At 44.6% G+C, this 18,445-nt stretch overlaps 1 protein-coding gene across 9 annotated transcripts in view; it reads left to right on the forward strand.

The window, feature by feature from the left end:
• The first annotated feature begins 762 nt into the window (after nucleotides 1-762).
• The window catches only part of WIZ (WIZ zinc finger), a 59,760-nt gene continuing 42,077 nt past the window's right edge, over nucleotides 763-18,445 (forward strand). For 6 of the 9 annotated variants that reach the window (XM_079965841.1, XM_079965846.1, XM_079965847.1 and 3 more), the window contains exons 1-2: nucleotides 1,836-1,897; nucleotides 9,834-10,285. In XM_079965841.1, coding sequence (XP_079821967.1) covers nucleotides 9,916-10,285 — 370 coding nt within the window. In that variant the 5' untranslated portion in view covers nucleotides 1,836-1,897; nucleotides 9,834-9,915. Of the gene's footprint in view, nucleotides 884-1,531; nucleotides 1,735-1,835; nucleotides 1,898-2,177; nucleotides 2,202-9,833; nucleotides 10,286-18,445 lie in introns of those variants that run through there. The other 3 variants (XM_079965843.1, XM_079965842.1, XM_079965844.1) reach the window with 3 other exon arrangements.

Here is an 18,445-nt window from a genome sequence, read left to right on the forward strand (position 1 = left end):
AGTTCAGCGGGTGTAGGATTGTAGCCTCTCAAAGAATTTAGTGGGACTTCTGAGTAAACCTAAATTGTATTGCAGCGTGGGTTTCATGAGGATCATAGAGAGACAAAATAGGAGATTGGAATCATGGGCTAGATGTTTGGAAAATGCTGGATGGTGTAATAATGTTGGAGAAATGTACAGAGAGATCTGCTGACTGGAACAAGCCCTGGTAATTTTATTACAGGAATCACAGTCTCTTGGTTGTGCAGGATTTTCATTTGGCCAGGCTTGCTTTTTGTTCTGTTAATACTAAAGTTGTAATCCTATAATTACATAAGAAGCTGCTGGATCAGGCCAAATGCCCATTTAGTCCAGCATCCTGATTTCACAGTGCCTGTGTGAAGCCCGCAGGCATGCATACTTGGCAGTCAACTCTGATGATCTTTTATTTTTACTCAATTATTTCTGGATTAAATGAAAGCAAAGTGAAACAAAAAAATATATCCAAAATTAAGAGGGCGGCGTTAATGCACAGCTTCAAAGAATGAACGTCTAGTTTCTCTGGTCGTGGAGAGTAAATACGTTTTCATTATCAGTATTGTTGATTGGTGTTTACAAGGGTGGGGTGAGCTGTCCCGCCTTCACTTCGGAACACGGACGTTCGCCTGGGTGCTTGGACGCCTGATGCGCCCTGGGTGCTTGGACGCCTGATGCGGCCGGATCGCTCGCTTTTAGGTTTGCCACCCAGCTAAACCCCACTCATATCAAAGGCTGAAGAACTTGTGTGTATGGGTTCTTCTGGCGCCCTTTCGCTTTGATTTCGGGGCGCTGAGGGGGTTAGCAATAGGGCTCTCCGATAGGGGGCGCGCCTCCTTCCCGCCATGCGTGCTGGACCAAGTCAGAAGTAAGTGTATTCGAGGCTAGCGCTTCTGGACGTCGTGTGACAGGAGCCGCTGGCCGGTGAAACGAGAAAGGAGCCATGCAGGTTTCCCTCCTTTCTTCCCTCCCTCCCTCCCGGGGCGACTGCCCCAGCCGGTCTCCTCAGGCGTAACTCCTGGCAAGAAGCGCCAATGCACCTGCCCGCTGCCCTCTCTCCCTCCTCCCCAATGGCCACGGGCTTTTGGACATAACGTGGCCCGCGCCTGGTTTTCTTTTCCGGAGACAGGTGGCCACCAAGAGAGAAGCCACGTTGCCACAGCTCGGAGGGTATTTGCTTTGACCCTGGGCAAGTTGAGTCACCACAGCTGTCCCAGTGCCCCGGCCCGTTAGCTAGTTCAGACACCCAACCCCAGCCTGCCCCGCTCGCGCAATATAGTTGCCCGAGGCCCTGGCCTCGGCGGCCCCATGACGTCATCCCGGAGCGAGAGGTGGGGGTGGAAAGAGTTCGTTTTGCCTCTCCCAACATGGCGCCGCTGCTGTCGCGTTGCTAGAGACGCTCTGCGGTCGCGACTCGGAAGGAGGAGAGGGGAGGGGGGCGCGGCGGGAGCGGCGCAGGCAGCTGGGCTGGCCGGGTAGAGAAAGGGAGGGAGTTGGTGGGACGGAGCGGGGAGTGGTGGCGCGGGGGGAGAAGCTGAAAGAGAGGAGGAGGATTTAAAGGAGCCATGTCCCCGGCGCGGCGGCCTCGGCTGCTGCTGCTGAAGAGGCCGGAGCCGGGTGGAGGGCAGAAGAGGAGGGTGCAGCGGGGCTGCCGAGGGGGAACGAGAAAGCCCTGAGCACCCAGCGCGGGGCGGCGGCGGCAGCACTGGGCGCAAGATGGTGAGTGCGCCCCGGCGAGGCTGGGAAAGGAGGACCTGACCGGAGGGGATGGAGCCAGGAGGGGACGAGGAGGCGGTGCCTAGGAGGAGGGCAAGTGACAGGGAAGGAGGGAGGAGGAGGAGGAGGGAAGGAGCGCCCGTGAATGAGCCTTGCTGTCAGGGAGGTAAGTGACAGGTAGGCCACGAGCCGGGCGAGAGCTCCGGCTGCTCTTCCCCCCTGGAGCGGAGAGGAGTGGGGAGGTCAAGTGGTGGGGAGTCCGAATGGGGCAGGTGGAAGGTGGCAGGTGCCCTGTCTCGAGGAGGCTTGGGCGGCGAGGCACACCCGAGGGGGTTGCAGGTGACTGGGGGGAGGCGCCCGGGAAGGCGGACAGGTGCCGGGGAAGGGGGAAGGTGTCCGTCGAAGGACTTCCGAGCGGCAGGCGGGTCACAGGTGTGCGTGGAGTGATGGGCATCCGGACCTGGCATCAGGTGATGAGACTGAGCGGGATGCTCATGAAGGGACACACACCCTCTGCATGGGTGAGTGGGGTGGTGGTGCTTAGGGTGGGGGCATGAATGATTCCCGAGGTTCTTCAGCAAGCCGGTAAGTCAGTGTTTCCTCTGGGAGGGAGAGCAAATGAGCCTCGAGGTGGGTGGGACAAGAGAGGACACCTGCCTTTTGCTTGACCCAAAGATCCAAGAGTTTGGGGGCTTCATTGTAAAGAAGCCACTGTCTTCTCCTTGGCACAGTTCCTCTATGTTGTCATGCGCTGTTACATGAAGTTATACTTGTGAGAAATGGATGAGGTTGAACTAGTGCAATACACGGAACTGCTGCACCCATTAGGATGAGGACTCACAGACATAGGTCTACTTTGTGTCAGATTTCTGCCTCTTCTCCCCCTCTTTAAGTTGCTGTACTTGATTACCTGAGAGAGTGAGCCCCATTGCACTCTGTGGGACTTGCAACACAATCCTATACATGTCTACTAAGAACTAAGTTTCCTATCCATTGATAGTGGCAATTTATTTGGTGCGTGCTCTCACTTGGGCAATTTGCCAAAGGTTTGCTGCTGCAGCAAATCAAAGAATCGGTTAGGACAGTGCTTAAGACTATTATCCTAAACCTACTTACTTGGTAGAAAGACCAATAGAAATTATTTTGACTGTGCTGAGTAAGCATTGTTTCTATCAGGTTGTGAAATATGAAGCCTTGGACAATATTGGTGCACTTTAAAATGTTTTGAAGTTAATATGGGGTGAGGCATTTTCTGCTTAAATTATTATATTGTATTTATCTTTACCATACCCAGATGTCTTCCTGTGTTAAGTGGTTATGTCATTTGCAGACCTTAGTTTCCGTATTTTCAGCTGGCACTGTCCATTGGAAAGGAAGTAGTGGGATGCTGAAGGTGAAATAGAACAGGTAGTGCCAGAACTGTTGAGAGTACTTGGATGCATCTTAACCTGTGTACAGTGAGAGTTAAAGGCATGCTTAGTGACGGAGATAGAAGAACTGCATAATGAATATTTTTTCAGGGAGGTAGTATGTATTGTTGATTTTTGGCACCATTGGTGTTGGGATGTGGAGTGAGACCAAATGTATACCTCCCTTAGGTAAAGGGTAAAGGGACCCCTGACCATTAGGTCCAGTCATGGCTGACTCTGGGGTTGGGGTGCTCATCTCACTTTATTGGCCGAGGGAGCTGGCGTACAGCTTCCGGGTCATGTGGCCAGCATGACTAAGCTGCTTCTGGTGAACCAGAGCAGCACACGGAAACGCCGTTTACCTTCCCGCCAGAGCGGTACCTATTTATCTACTTGCACTTTGATGTGCTTTCGAACTGCTAGGTTGGCAGGAGCAGGGACCGAGCAACGGGAGCTCACCCTGTTGCGGGGATTCGAACCACCGACCTTCTGATCGGCAAGTCCTAGGCTCCAAGTCTCCCTTACTGCAGGCATGTAACTGTTTGCCTTTCTAGAAGTTACAGATTTAGGTCAAATAAGAGATGAAAAGTCCAGCTAGGGCTTAGAGTTTACTAAAGCTATCAGATTCCTTTGCTCTGCTCCTAGCTTTCATGTTTCTTATACAGACGCAGGCAGGAAAACAAGTAAGTTGTTGGGAGTCTTTTAGGAATAATGTGAGATGAAGTGAGTGGTAACTGGAGAGAAGTCTCTCTTGGTTGGGGAAGGCCCTCCACTTATGGAGTTCTCTGCCAAAGAGGTTTGTCTAGTATGTACGGTATATTGTTATTTCTGTTGGACAGTTTTGACACTAATTGTTTTTGGTATATGGTTATTTGTATTGTTATAAACTTGTGGGGGGAATAAACTGAAAAGCAGTACTGTATAGAAATATTAAAAGATAAATAAATTGGTGGGGACAGGTAGAAACAGAGTTTACTATTTGATTGCACACCCTGGAGAGTTGCTCTTTGCCTCTCATGGGTGGCAGATTGCTTGACTGGTGATGGAAAACGGGGCTTCTTTTGCCTGCTAGTATTCCCTAGGCCTCTAACAGTTGCTTATTGGTTCCTCCATGATGTGTTACTGCAGAAATGTGTGTAATGGGAAGACCTGCTAAGTAATAGTTGGAGACTCATATGTATGCATGCATTTGGCACTGAAGCTGTGGAATTAACTTCTTTTAAAATGCTTGTTTTTATTAAATTTAGAACTCAGTCTGCTTGCATGTTTAGGCAGTTGTTGATTAGCTATGCCTTGTGTATTTGAAGGCTTGTGATTGCAGCTGAAAGACTGAATGCATGGCTTTTTCATTGTGACCAAGTTATTAAAACGCTTCATAACATTTTACTGTAATGGTAGCTCTGTTAATTGGTTTATGATGAAGATGGAAACCACAGGAGGGGAGGATGCTTTTGTGCTTGAATCCTGCTTGTGAGTTTCCCACGGGCATCTAGTTGGCCACTGTGAGAATAGGATGCTGGACTAGGCGGGCCCATTGGCCTGATTCAGCAGACTCTCCTAACGTTTTGAAGATGAATTTCTGAGCTGAAATGCAGCAAGGTATAGAACAATATAGGCAGGTTATTTAGCCTCTTCAGAAAAATAATATATGTGGAAGGGTTTCTGTGAACATGGCCCTATGTATGGTGCCAGAGAAAGAGAGCCCAAAGAGCACTTCTTTGTGTAAATTATCCTATTTTCGGAGGGGAGAGACCACAGCTCCTGAAAAGATTCTTTGGAAACTCTTCTTGGATCTGTTAATAGTCTCTCTCTGCTCACCTTGCCTAAGCCATAATGGGAAAATTCAGATTGTAACTTCTCTGGGGTTGAGGCATATCTCTCCAGAGTAATGTCTGTAAAGAAACTTGTACTGTACATGGATAGTGTTACTTAAATAATTTTCTCAAATTCTTCATCAGATTGATTTTTCTCTTTCAAGTTGCATTGCTTCTATATACTGTACCAACAAAGTATCTTATCACTAAATTAAACTGTCTAGAGGTCACTTGTGACAGAAAGTGGTACATAAAGGCATTCAACAAGACATGACAATTGTGGTCTGCTAACCAGGAAGTTTTACACACAAACACAAAGTTTGGGCACTAGAAACAGAAATATCATTCCTAGGCTGCAATCTTGTGCACTCTAACCTGAGGAAAAATATAACGGGTCTTACTTCAGAGTAAACTTACATGCTATTGCAGTTTAGTTTCATTTAAATGGTTTTGATAATTGTACTGCTCCAGCACGTTTTGGTGGATCCAGATTATAATAATCTGAAAAATGTGAACTTGTATTGCTGTGTGAAACCTTTCTGTGGAACTAATCCCATTCTTTTTCATTTTTTGTGTCTGTGTTTTTCTACAGTATCTGTGGCAAATGATGAAGTTTCTGTATTATATTTCTGAACTTAACCCTATAAAAGGCTTCTATGGCAATTTTGAGTGCCTGAACTGTGCTTTTAATAACTGCCACTTTAGAAAAATTAATTACTCAGTAACTGCCAAAATAATTTCCTCCTTGAGTAATTTGCTCTGCTTTCTTCTGGCAAAGGTGCACAAGAGAAGGAATTCTGGCAGTGCATCAGTCCACCTTGGCCAGTATTTTCTGTGCAATGATAGTTGTCAGAGGTAGCTTGTTGGTGGCATGGCCTGCTTAGTTCTTCAGCCTCAAAACCAGAAGAAGAACCTAATAGGGCAGGCAGTTAGAGAACCAAATTGCCTCTCATGATTATGATGATGATGCCAGGCAAAGTATTTATGTATATAGACCTAATGTTATTGCTGCTCTTCTTCTGTAGCATCTTTGTGAACTAATACTGGATTTACAAGGTCACTCCTGGCACATGCCACAGTGTGACAGATTGGGAAGACATGTTTCAGGGTGATTATTGTGGCTCGTCTGGTGAATGTGTCATCCAGGAACAGCCTGTATGGAAGAAAGGTGCAACAAGTTTGTCACCTTGAGGAAAAAGACTTGCTAAGCTGTTGTCTCCTGTATTTTATCTTGCACCTCTCATGCACCAGCCACATGTGTTTACTTAGATTGCCATAGCCTCACTTATCACCACTTTTGGGCATCTATCTCCTCCTAGTGGTAACTACATTTGTTGCTCTGTTGCTTGCACTGGTTTGTGCACACTCTTCAGTGCTCACTGCTAAGTTACAGCACTTCTCGAGGTTCCAAATGGACATTCTGCATCTTGGTTCTAGATTCTAGCAAGTACTGTACAGTAGAAAGAGAACAAATCTGGGCTCGATAGAAGTAGCCCTATAGGATAATAACATGATGCCTGTGGACTAGGCAACATGTAAGGGCCTCTTATGTCTGCTCTGCTAAAATATTATTAAATGAAGATAGTTCTCTGACTGACAAATTCATTTTGTTTTGTAATTAGTTAGTTCTTTCTGATTTGGGGTTTAAGCTTTTGAAGCATACTGTGGTCACTTCTTTTCCATTGCTAAATTTCTGGCTTGAATTTTAACCTAAAGTTCTTTCGCAGTTTCATTAAGTGTATTTTTTTTTAGGGGGGGGACCCCTCTCTAAGTATTGGGAAGCCTGAGAGAAAAAAGTCTGTATAGAATTCTTAGCTGCCACTGTATGCACATGTATGTGAAAACCAATGTCTACTTAGAAGTACAAATCCTGTTTCAAAGGAGTTTGCTCCTAGATAAGTGAGTATAGGCTTTCAGCCTGAGGCCCATTTACCTGTAAGTAAGCCACGACGGGGTGAGCTCCCGTTGCTCGATCCCAGCTCCTGCCAACCTAGCAGTTCGAAAGCATGCAGTGCAAGTAGATAAATAGGTACCTCTCCGGCTGGAAGGTAAATGGCATTTCCGTGCACTGCTCTGGTTCGCCAGAAGCAGCTTAGTCATGCTGGCCACATGACCCGGAAGCTGTACGCCGGCTCCCTCAGCCAGGCGAGATGAGTGCTGCAACCCCAGAGTTGTCTGCGACTGGACCTAACAGGGGTCCCTTTACCTTTACCTTTAAGTTGCAGTGAACCCAATAGCTTGAATATGGAGGAGTTCCCTTCTGCTGGTAGAATCATCCTGTGATTATGGTTCTGCTCATGAGACTCTATAAACATGAAATGGACTGGGCTGTTAACAGTAGATTCCCAAATACTGTGATTCATTGACATTGTTTTGTTTGTTATGTGTCCTTTACCTGAGGATTGTGTGTATGTGGTAGTATATTTCATATTAATTGCTGAGGAAAGTTGTGAGGTAATCCAGATTGCAAAATAATGATTTTGAAATTAAAGTTTTATAGAGAGCAAGTTGTATGTTCATGGCATGTGTTCTCCCCAGTCAGTTTTAATGTAGAATGACATTGGAACTGATAAATTTGGACAAAAATAACTTGTGTCTCACTGGTAGCTAGTTCAACTGGTCAGGGTGTGGGGTAGTTGAAGAGATAATAGGACTCGTAAGAGGGGCCCAGTGACAAGAGCATGTAGTGGATGTGCGTGAGAGATAATATATACACAGCCAGTTCTAGAAGAAAGGTGGTTTCTGTGCCGAGAATTAATTGGGATCTCTGAAACAAATAGGGGTTCTTATTAATAAATATATAAATATATTTAAACTAATAGGACATGTCTAAAATGCATTAATGAGTTCTGTATTTCTTGCTGTGTATGAAATTGGTTTCAGCATATTATTTTGTTCAATGTGACAGTACAAGTTTGAAGGAATTGCCTGAACCCACAATGAACTCCATTATGTCTTGCTTTAAAATTTGTTTTATGAGGGTTTAGCTCAGTTCTGTAGGCCTGAAACTAGAAAGAGCAGCGTTGATAAGAAATGGCATAGTAGCTAGTTGGAAAACAGAAGATTTCACATAATTCGATAACAAACAATAAATCCTGTGTGTAGGCATAGTCATTATGAGTATACAGAGGAAGGTAAAAGAAAATTCCCAAGAGCACATCCCTTGAATTATGATATCCCAAAGGTGGATTGCATCAATATGCTGTGAATGCTGTTTAGGGAAGCTTTTAATGTTTGATGAATTACTGTATTTTAATATTTTGTTGGAAGCCGCCCAGAGTGGCTGGGGAAGCCCAGCCAGATGGGCGGGATATAAATAACAAATTATTATTATTATTTATTATTATTATTTATTTCTGTTGATGCTGATCTGAGTTGGTTTCATAGTTGCAGACCAGCCCACAATTCAGCAGATTCCTCTCTTTCCCATCACCCCATGATGGTAATATCTTTTGCTTATTTATGTGGAATGCTTTGCCCTTGCATCCCATTACAGCTGTTGAACTGTGGATCCTATTAGGTGTCGTGTAAGGCAGTGTTCTCTAAAGTGAGGTCCCCAGATGCTGTTGGACTACAACTCCCGTCAGGGTTGGTGGGAGTTGTAGTCCAACAGCCAAGATAAAAGAAAACTGTTGTAAGGGAAGTAGGGTATCTCTGTGGACCTGGTGAACATAAGTGTTATACAGTTACCCTTCCTTGTTTTCACTTGCACTCAATGCAACCATTCTCCTCTGAGGAGATGACTTGATTTGTGAGCATAGATTGCAGTGATACAATTTAATGCTTGTGCTGCAGCACTATTAGTGCCTCAAGTTCCCATTCAGAAACATCTTGGCAACGGCTAAAATGTGGTTAAGACACATTTTTCATTAAGGATGTGGAGAAGTCTATAGAGCTCATCCCGCTGTTATTTTATAGTGAAGGTATGGACCTACTCTTAAATCCCAAACTAGATAATTCATTGTGGACAATCTTCCTGGCAAGTTCCAGAAGGATAGTCATGGTAGTCAGTTGTAGGGGGGAAAACCCCCTATGACTCTTGATTGTGATAATAAGAACATTTAGAGATCAGCTGGATCAAGCCAAAGGACCACCTAGTCCAGCACTGTGGCCAAACACAGGGGCCTATTCTGGGAAGTTTAGACTCGGTATCTGAGTGCAGTAACACTCTCCCCACCGTTGGTTCACAACAACTGCCATTCAAAGCATACTGCCTCTTGGCAGTGGAGGTAGAACATGACAATTATGGCTAATAGCCACTGTTGCCAAATAACGAGAAAGCCCAAAGCATGATATAATACCACTTAGAATTGGTGTGAGAAACCTGTAGGCTTCCACATGATGTTCAGGCGCCATCACGGCTAGTGGTCAGAAATGAGGAGACCTGTAGACAAACCACATTTAGAGGCCCACAGGTTTGCAATCCCTCACAAAGGTTATAGTGGCTTCAAGGCTGCTGGGTCAGGGACTGAGCTGGCACCGCAGGACTGATTCAGACTTGTTACTGGGTCATGGCCAGACCTGCCAACCTTCCTGTCCAGTCTGGGCATGCTACAACCTACTACCTGGGCATGCTACAACCTACTACCTGTTCACATGCTGCAGGTTGGCCACCCTCTGTCCTACAGTGAAGTTGAGGTTAATATGTTTTTCATTTTTCATATTTTTCATTTTCTTGTAGCATGCTAGTCTGTTGAAATAGGAATTGCTGTGCTCCACACTAGAAATGTGAGCTGTTCTTAGGCCTTAGCTACAATTTTTAAAGCATTTGTTATATAAATTCAGAAGCTGTTGAGTGTACTGCATCTTAACCAAAATGTCTGAAAAGGGCTTGTGTGAAATTCAGTCTTTTGAACATTTTGTCACTTTTTTATTATAGGTTGTCTGGCAGTAATTGATGCAAATCCACCCAAAGCCTTGATGTTTGGTTTGTCAAATTGACACGGTGAAATCCACAAGGAATGGAGAAAGCTATTCCCACTACTTTATCAGAACAGCAGAAAGAGCACAAGGATGATGGAGAAAATACTGCGCCAATGTCCCTGGTGTCAAAAAAAGAGGATTTTGAGTGCCCTCAAGGTGAAGAAAGAATAACTGCCTTTATTAAAGATGCAAAAACATCTCTGGAAAATGTGGCTTTGGTGGGGGCGTCAAAGGAAGGGGGGATTGTTCTCAAGAAGACTGTCCCTGGTTCTTCAGAGAAACTAGAAGCAGCGAGTAGAGAGGGGAAAGTGACGGATGAGATGTGTAACCGTAAAGAGGAGCCCAGCTTTTTGACACCATTTACTCATCAACAGCCAGATGCTGCTTTGGAAGCCTGTAAAGTGACTGGTAAGTCCAGTGCATTGTAATGATAGGCACTTTCTTAAAAAAAAAAAAAGCAAAACAACTTTTATAGGTTTGTTTCTTTCAAAGTAGATAAAAGATAAAGGCCAGGCAGGCCTCTGAGATGAAAGTGAAGAAATATCAGCCTAGATAGTTGTCTGAAGCCACTGCAAGATGGTTTTGTTGCTGTGACTAATTGCATCCAAGTAGAAGACTGTGCACTTCCTTCAGTGCAATGTATGAAGTGGCCTGTAATATGTTTGCTTGTGACATATAAGAAGAGGATCAAAATGGTTCTCAAGAGTTCAGCAGCCTAGTTGTAATTTGTGAATTCAGCACCACAGACAGGGGTCTGAATTTAAGTGATGCATGGTAGAAAGCCCTAGCCCAATAACTGTTTTATGCAGACTAATACGCTGAAGTATTTATATCATAGGTTTGTCAAAGCTGTGACGCTAATAGTATCCTTTGACTTCATATGCCAACTGTGCAAGTAAAAATGGCTGTCTTGCTGCTTAGCCGTTTGGGCATGCATGTTTTAACTGATAATCCTCTTTATGCCTATTTAAGGTAATAGTCTGTAGCACTGTGCAGTGGTACATTCCAAGGAAAACTGTGAAAGACAAATGTTTAAAAGAAGTACATACAACAGAAATTGTCCTTATCCCATGTGTGTAATTGAGACTGTGAGAAGGCTGCAACAGGTGCAATGCTTCCTGCTCCTCCTGAGCTTTGCCACTTTCCCCTCTGCTACAAATGGCTGATTTGCCATTTTCCTCTGCTGTTGTTTGTGTTGTTCTTTGTCTATGAGACACGTGCACAACATAGGAATATGCTGAGGTGACATCGGACACTTCTGTAGTTCCACAGGAATGCAGGAGAATCTGCTCTCATTCTGACTGCAGAGTTCATTTTCTAAAAGAACTTAGACATTGGAAGCACTTACTTACGAAGAACAAACATACTGTACAGTAAGTAAACGTGACTCTGTAAACACAGCATTTCCCCCCAGAGAGTGCCATGAATTGCTGTTGTGACCACAGTGCGGAATGTGTCAAAGGCATTCACTGAATGTTGTTACTGATGAGCAGCATAACGCCTTGACATCCACTGCGCATTCTGTTTTGTGAATCATTGAGTTCGTTGGAGGCTGGGTACCCATCTGTACATTTGAAGTGCTTAAAAGAAAATCAAAACTCTGTTCAAATGTTCCTTGTATTGTATGCCAAGGAAAGCTGAATCCTACAGCTTGTATGAAATTCACAAATTTGGTGGTGTTGGCTTATTCTTGGTTACCTAGCTTGTTTTGTTTCTGTTAGTCATGAAGGAGGACAGAGAAATATGTATAGCATAAAACAACAGCCTTACCTCAGCACTGTACAGTGGTACCTCTGGTTAAGAACTTAATTCGTTCCGGAGGTCCGTTCTTAACCTGAAACTGTTCTTAACCTGAGGTACCACTTTAGCTAATGGGGCCTCCCGCTGCTGCCACACAGCCGGCGTGCAATTTCTGTTCTCATCCTGAGGTAAAATTCTTAACCCGAGGTGCTACTTCCGGGTTAGCGGAGTCTGTAACCTGAAGCGTTTGTAACCCAAAGCATCTGTAACCCGAGATACTGCTGTATCTATATTAATTTTTTTTGTCTATACTGTGGTTTGCTCTTGGGGGTGGATTTTTTTTGGGGGGGTGCAGTTGGTCCTGTGGGTTAGGAGTGGATCACCCCTGCACAAGACATTCTGTTTCTGGCACTTCAGTTTTATATCATCTTCTTGTGCTATACAGCAGTATTAACAAGCTTGGACATGGCTGATGCTGTGACCTGCTCTTTTCTCAACAACGTACTATGTTGCACCACTGGCATTTGTTTGTTAGGAGATTGCCATGTTCATAGGTTCCTTTCAGTGATAAATATTGTCAAGGTCCTGATGATAGTCAGTACTGCCATCAGTGGTGCAGTGGGAAATGATGAAGTGTATTCCCTTCACAACATTCCCTATACCCAATGCTGACGTCAATTCCAAGTTAGCTTTTTATTCATAACCACCCTCCAGTCTTATGACAATTTCTGCTGGACTCGGAAGGTTCCTTGTTATTTTATGACCTACCAGTTGGCCATAATAAAGGGATTTCAGAATTTTCCAAAATAAACATGGCAGCTTAACCTTTAGATGTTTGTGCTTTCTTTCTATGCTTAGTTTCTTAGTTTCTGAGAAGACTAGAGTGTATTTATTTGGCATGCAGAGGATTGGCAGATAGTGCCCCAGGAGATGATATCGTCATCCCTGCTGTGACATAAGTGGCAGTGTTTTTGTCCTTGCTCCACTACACCACTGACTGCCATCCTGGTATTTCAGCTATAACAGATATCTGTCATGGATGGTATCTCAGTTATGACAGATGAGAATTAATCTGAACACAAAAATAAGGCATCTTAACTACTGAGTGTTTGGTAGCCTGCAAGAAGCAGGTTTGCCTGGTCACTATTGCCTTTGCTTTGACTGCTCAGTAAACCTCCTGGGCATGCTGTGGGGTTAACTGCTAGGACTTTGAAGTAAGGCAAGAAACTTCAGCACTCCATACAGGTGACAGCATATGCACTGAGTTGGGTCACACAAAGGTGTGTAGCGTTCAGCCTTTAGTTTCATTACCTTTTATTTTTAGGCTTGCCATATTTCAAAAAGTAAAAATCTTGACACCCCCCCCCAATACCCACCCTGGATTCCTTGCCTTCCCGCTTCCCTCAGTGGGCACATCTGGCCATTGCTTCACTTGCACATGAGCCTGTGTTGCCTCCCTTTTACCTGCAGGAGACAGTGGGAGTTGTCGGGAGGGGCACTCGCACCTTGTGGCTGGGTGGGCAGGCTCGGAGACGTAAACGGTGGGTCCAGGCCCCTGGGAAATGAGTATAAGGTGCTCGCACTACAGCCACGGCAAGAGCCCACTGCACTCAGGGCACTGCGGCCATGGCAAGAGCCCACTGCACTCAGGGCACTGCAGCCACGGCAAGAGCCCACTGCACTCAGGGCACTGCGGCCATGGCAAGAGCCCACTGCACTCAGGGCACTGCAGCCACGGCAAGAGCCCACTGCACTCAGGACATTGTGCCACTGCCATCTAGTGCACCACGCATGCCCCAGAGAAGCAGTTCCCTGACAGGGCAGCCACGCACGGCCAAATAAGGGAAGCAGCGGGCAGTGCCAACAGCAGCGGCACCATGGGCAACTGGAGCCCTCACCATGTGCCCAGCAAAGAAACCCCAGGAAAAAATCCAAAAAAATTGCCCCAGACGCCATTTTGGGCGTCTGATTTCTGGGCATGTCCTGAATTTTCTGGATGTATGGCAAGCCTATTTATTTCCCCCTTTTCTCTCCAGTGATGGGCCTGGTCATTTTGTCCCCTATTCTCTCAGTGTCTTTGGATGAAGTAATTCTTCATCCACCTCTGGATGAAGTAATTCTGTATAATTGTAGCCTGCTTTCAGTAGGAGTTTCTAAGCTTTTGTTGAGAGGGTGTAGAAGAAACCGATCTTGTTGTCTTACTAGTATATTAAAACCAGCAAATATTTTGGGAACTGAGCAGCTTCTCTGGAAATTGCCTTGCCCCTAAATATGGGTTTCTAGTCGTAATTAAAATCAATAATTTTACACGAATATGCATCTATATATTGTAGTCTCTGTTTCTTGAACGAAGCACTCAAAAAGGTTGGTGGGTGATGCATTGATTCTCAAAATTTAGAAACTCTTAAAAATGACTATATAATTTTCTGAGCAATACTGTGGCTCTGAAGTTTTTACACAAGCAATCAATTCAGCTAGGAATTTTCCAGATAAAATAACTCACAGGTCCTCCCTTGGGCTGTATGCATCATGTAAACATTTAGAAAAACACATCACAAGCCTGGCTGTTGTGTTGGGACAGGAAATGTAGTGATTTAAAAAATCCTAATCCTACACTTTTCTGGACAGTTACATTCAACAGGACTGAGCAGTCACCCATCCCCCTCCTCATTTAAGCTTGTTTCTCACAGAAGCTCTCATTTAACTAAGATGGGCATACTCTAACTTTGACACAACTAACTATCATCCGGTCACTGGAGTGAGCCTCTGCCCCTGCCCCACCATAGCACAGACCTCACTCTCTTCTCAGTCTCCACATCAACCAGTCCTGCCTCTGCAATTTCCACTTCTGCCAGAAAACTTGCAAAATTGCTGATCTGGATCTGGCTCCACTTGCAAGATTGGGTGGGAGATGAAGAAGGCCAGTAGGGAAAAGAGATGTCTCCTTTTGAACAGCATTCACCACTCATCTCCCAAGTAAAAGTGTTGCTGCCTGTGCCAGTGCTCCAACCACCGCCACATCTTCCTGCCTCTGCCCCATGCTTACAAACATGGAGCAACAGCTAATCAAGGGACAAAGTGGCATCACACGCCACTTGCAAGGAAGGAAAGCGAGCGCTCCATAGTTGCCTAGGCAGTGTATTACAAATCCCAAGTGGCCTCGTGAAAACTACATCTCAGAAAGGAATCTTGCACATGCATTAGTTAGTGTATAAGAAAATTTAGGACTTTGAGAGGGGGAACATATTAATTTCCAAATGACTTTCATAGTTTTCAGCCAGTTTCCAGCTTAGGTTCCCGTGGTTTGCAAAAAAATGGGAAATCTGGCCTCTTTAAGAGGCATACAGATAGTTGGTATCTGATGCCAAGTCTACGTGGGTATTTTTTTTTAAGGGGGTGGGCAGTATTGTGATGCTGCAGCAGCACAGAAAGATAAAGTTTTTACATTGAACACGCAAGCTAGCATATTGCATGTTCATGTTGTCATGTCTTTCCTTTCATGCAAGTTTCTAGCCCTTAAGACTGCAAAGATAGGCTCGAAAATGTGTGTGAGCAATGTCTGAAATCTCTGGAGCCACAGAGAGATTAAACAGCACTTCCTGTGGACACAGAATGACTCTGCTATATATAGCTTCATGTCTCTCACCAGATATACCAGTGTCAGAATAAAACCCAAAACAAGAAAATAAATACAAATTTGTTCAGCTTGCATAGGCTGGGATTCAAAGAACTACTTTAGGGATAATAATAATAATAATAATTTATTATTTGTACCCCGCCCATCTGGCTGGGTTTCCCCAGCCACTCTGGGCGGCTTCCATAAAAACCAAAAATACACTAAAATATCACAGATTAAAAACTTCCCTGAACAGGGCTGCCTTAAGATGTCTTCTGAATGTCAGGTAGTTATTTATCGCTTTGACATCTGATGGGAGGGCGTTCCACAGGGCAGGCGCCACGACCGAGAAGGCCCTCTGCCTGGTTCCCTGTAGCTTTGCTTCTCACAATGAAGGAACCGCCAGAAGGCCCTCGGCGCTGGACCTCAGCGTCCAGGCAGAACAATGGGGGTGGAGACGCTCCTTCAGGTATACTGGGCCGAGGCCGTTTAGGGCTTTAAAGGTCAACACCAGCACTTTGAATTGTGCTCGGAAACGTACTGGGAGCCAATGTAGGTCTTTCAAGACCGGTGTTATGTGGTCTTGGCGGCCGCCCCCAGTCACCAGTCTAGCTGCCGCATTGGATGTGCCCAGTGGCATTTTTGTTTCCCCATCTCTTCTTTGAACAGCAGGCATCCATGCCATACCACAAACTCTGGCAATTAAGCAGTATATAAATACATATATTTTTTTTAAAAAAATTATTGAAAGCCCCTTCATCTTCAGAAGGAATTTGTTATGATGTCATTGATAACAAAATGCCAGCCCATATTTTTCCCCACCCATGTAATCCGGATTTACCCTTTCTGAATAAATCCAACATTTATTTATTTTTAAATATTGCCAATAATCAATTTGTGATATTCCATGACCCATTTACAATATTAAGCCCCTGTCTGGAAGCACCATTATGAAGTTCCCTTATGCCAGTTTAGACAGACTGGAGATTTCTACTGCATAGCTGTGGTCAATGAGAGTTTGTAATTAAGAGGTTGTTTTATAAAGATGGCAGACAATATTCATCCTTAGACTAGCCTTATAAGTAGCTTGAAAATGTGTGGTCAGCTTCTGTTTAATTGACTCAGAAACTATAGTTGTCGCTGGGGTTCTTGTCTATCCCCATATCCTTTAAAATGAAATCTCATCCTATCTATTGTGGTTGATGCCATATGCATTTATTGGCAAGCCACTTTGTGAAGGCATTTTGCCTTGAAAAAGCAGGATGCAAATACCAAAATAAAATGATTTCCCCCTTTCTGGTGTAGCACCACTACCTACCATAATTTTTAGTTGTTTAAACCCCAAAATATTATCAACAATAATGGACTTGTGCTTGATTTACTTGACTTATCCTGACTGCAATATTCGTGTTCTATTTACTGTAGAATTTGATATCCTCTGACCACCTCCACCCTAGGTTGATTGAGAGTAAAGATTTTGGCTCAGCTTTACCTTTCTACAGACTCAAATGGTCATTCAGTTGAGTGACCACCTCTGCTCCAGTTAATTTCAGACAAATACTTGGAAAGTACAAGATGCTGTGAGATGACTCCCTCCAAGCTCATTTTGTAAAAGCTTTGGGAGTCATTTAAAACAGTTGTTATTATGTTGGCAGACAAATGTGAACAATACTGATCCAGGGTTGGATTGCACATTTTTCCCAAATAACATAGGAAATGACTTGTAGAAACTGGTGGCAAATCTGCTCCTCCAAAACACGATCTCAGTGGGAGTAGGTGAAAGTAGAAGAGTCTCAGTTGCCATCTGATGGTGAGGGAGGTATTCAGGTTAGCTTGCTGAAGTGAAAAGAGTGGTCTTATAATATGTGTTCTGCTGCCTGAAAGAACTTTTTTTGCTTTTATCCTGATGTCACACTGAGTCTGCTTCAGATCTGCCAGCCTCTTAAAGACTCTGACTGTCAGCGCACAAAGGTCTCTTTCATAAACTCACAGCTCTTTCTTCTGAGCGGCTGTATCTGTAGCTTCCTTCTGTGAGGAACTTGCCATTATGTTTCTGAGTTTGTTATGCTTAAGTTTTAAATCCGACAAAGGATGTGCTCTTTGACTGTGGAGCAGCAGGAAATGGAGAGAGCTCTGGATGCCAAAAATCACCAAAACGTTCACTTGAAGTTGGTGACCAATGAATGTTGAAGCAAGCATTCTCAGGGGTCCAGAATGTGAAGCAGCTGCCCCCTAACATTTAGGACACATCTTCAGATCCAATTCTGAAATCTTACAGGCTTTGTAAAACCAACAACGAGGGAGTTTGAGATCTGTGGGCTGAGACAGTGGATAGAAGGGATGTTACTAATTATTTGTGCATCTGGTTGTTCAGTTTGCCCACACACTTACAGTACCCCATGTCTGGCACTATTGTGGTGGTGTTGTTTTCATTGGGGTCATAGCAATGTCTCATAAGCACACCACAGAAGCTCCTGGAAATGGACTTGTGGTTTTGACATGCCTTGATTATGAATGGTTGGGAGCCCCACCAAAAGATGATAAAGCATTTAAGCTTGCAATTGATTAGTGCAGTGTTCCAAGACCTAATGGTTTCTGTGTCGGCCAAGTTTGTGATCAGTGTGAGAAGATGCACAGTAGACCCATCAAGCTAGAATAGTAGTTCAGTAAGAATGACTGCATGATTGCAATAGCGTTGTATATTTATAATGCATGCAGCAGCACTCGTAACTGTGTTTTAACAGTTTGTGTTTAATGAGCTCCACTGAGATGTTATGGAGGGGATGGTTCAAACCTATCAAAGAATGGAAGGAGTTTGGGGAGTTGGAGCTTGATGACCCGGGGAGGGTCCCAGCAGGTTGGAGGAAGCAAAATTGTGCTCCCAATAAATGTCATAATACAAGGAAGAGGCCCGTGATCCAAAGAGTAAGCATCTGGATCCAGAGGAGATATCAACTGGGTTGACAAGGAAGTGTTCCTCCCCTGTGGTATCTGATGCCTCTCGTCAGACTTCTCCTATTGTGGAGCTGCCTTTGGTGCCACCTCCTATCAGTGAAGAGCTTCCCCCTTCTATGGAAACGACTGAGAATAAGTCAGATGCTGTGCTGGTGCCGACTCCTTTTCTGCCTCCATGGAGATACCAGCACAGACAAGCCTTGAAGGCCCAACCGACTCATAGGAATCTGAGTGCCCATTTACTTACCCTGTCCCAG

This window comes from Podarcis cretensis, assembly GCF_951804945.1.
Source record: "Podarcis cretensis genome assembly, chromosome: 2".
In the NCBI taxonomy this organism is placed as follows: domain Eukaryota; kingdom Metazoa; phylum Chordata; class Lepidosauria; order Squamata; family Lacertidae; genus Podarcis; species Podarcis cretensis.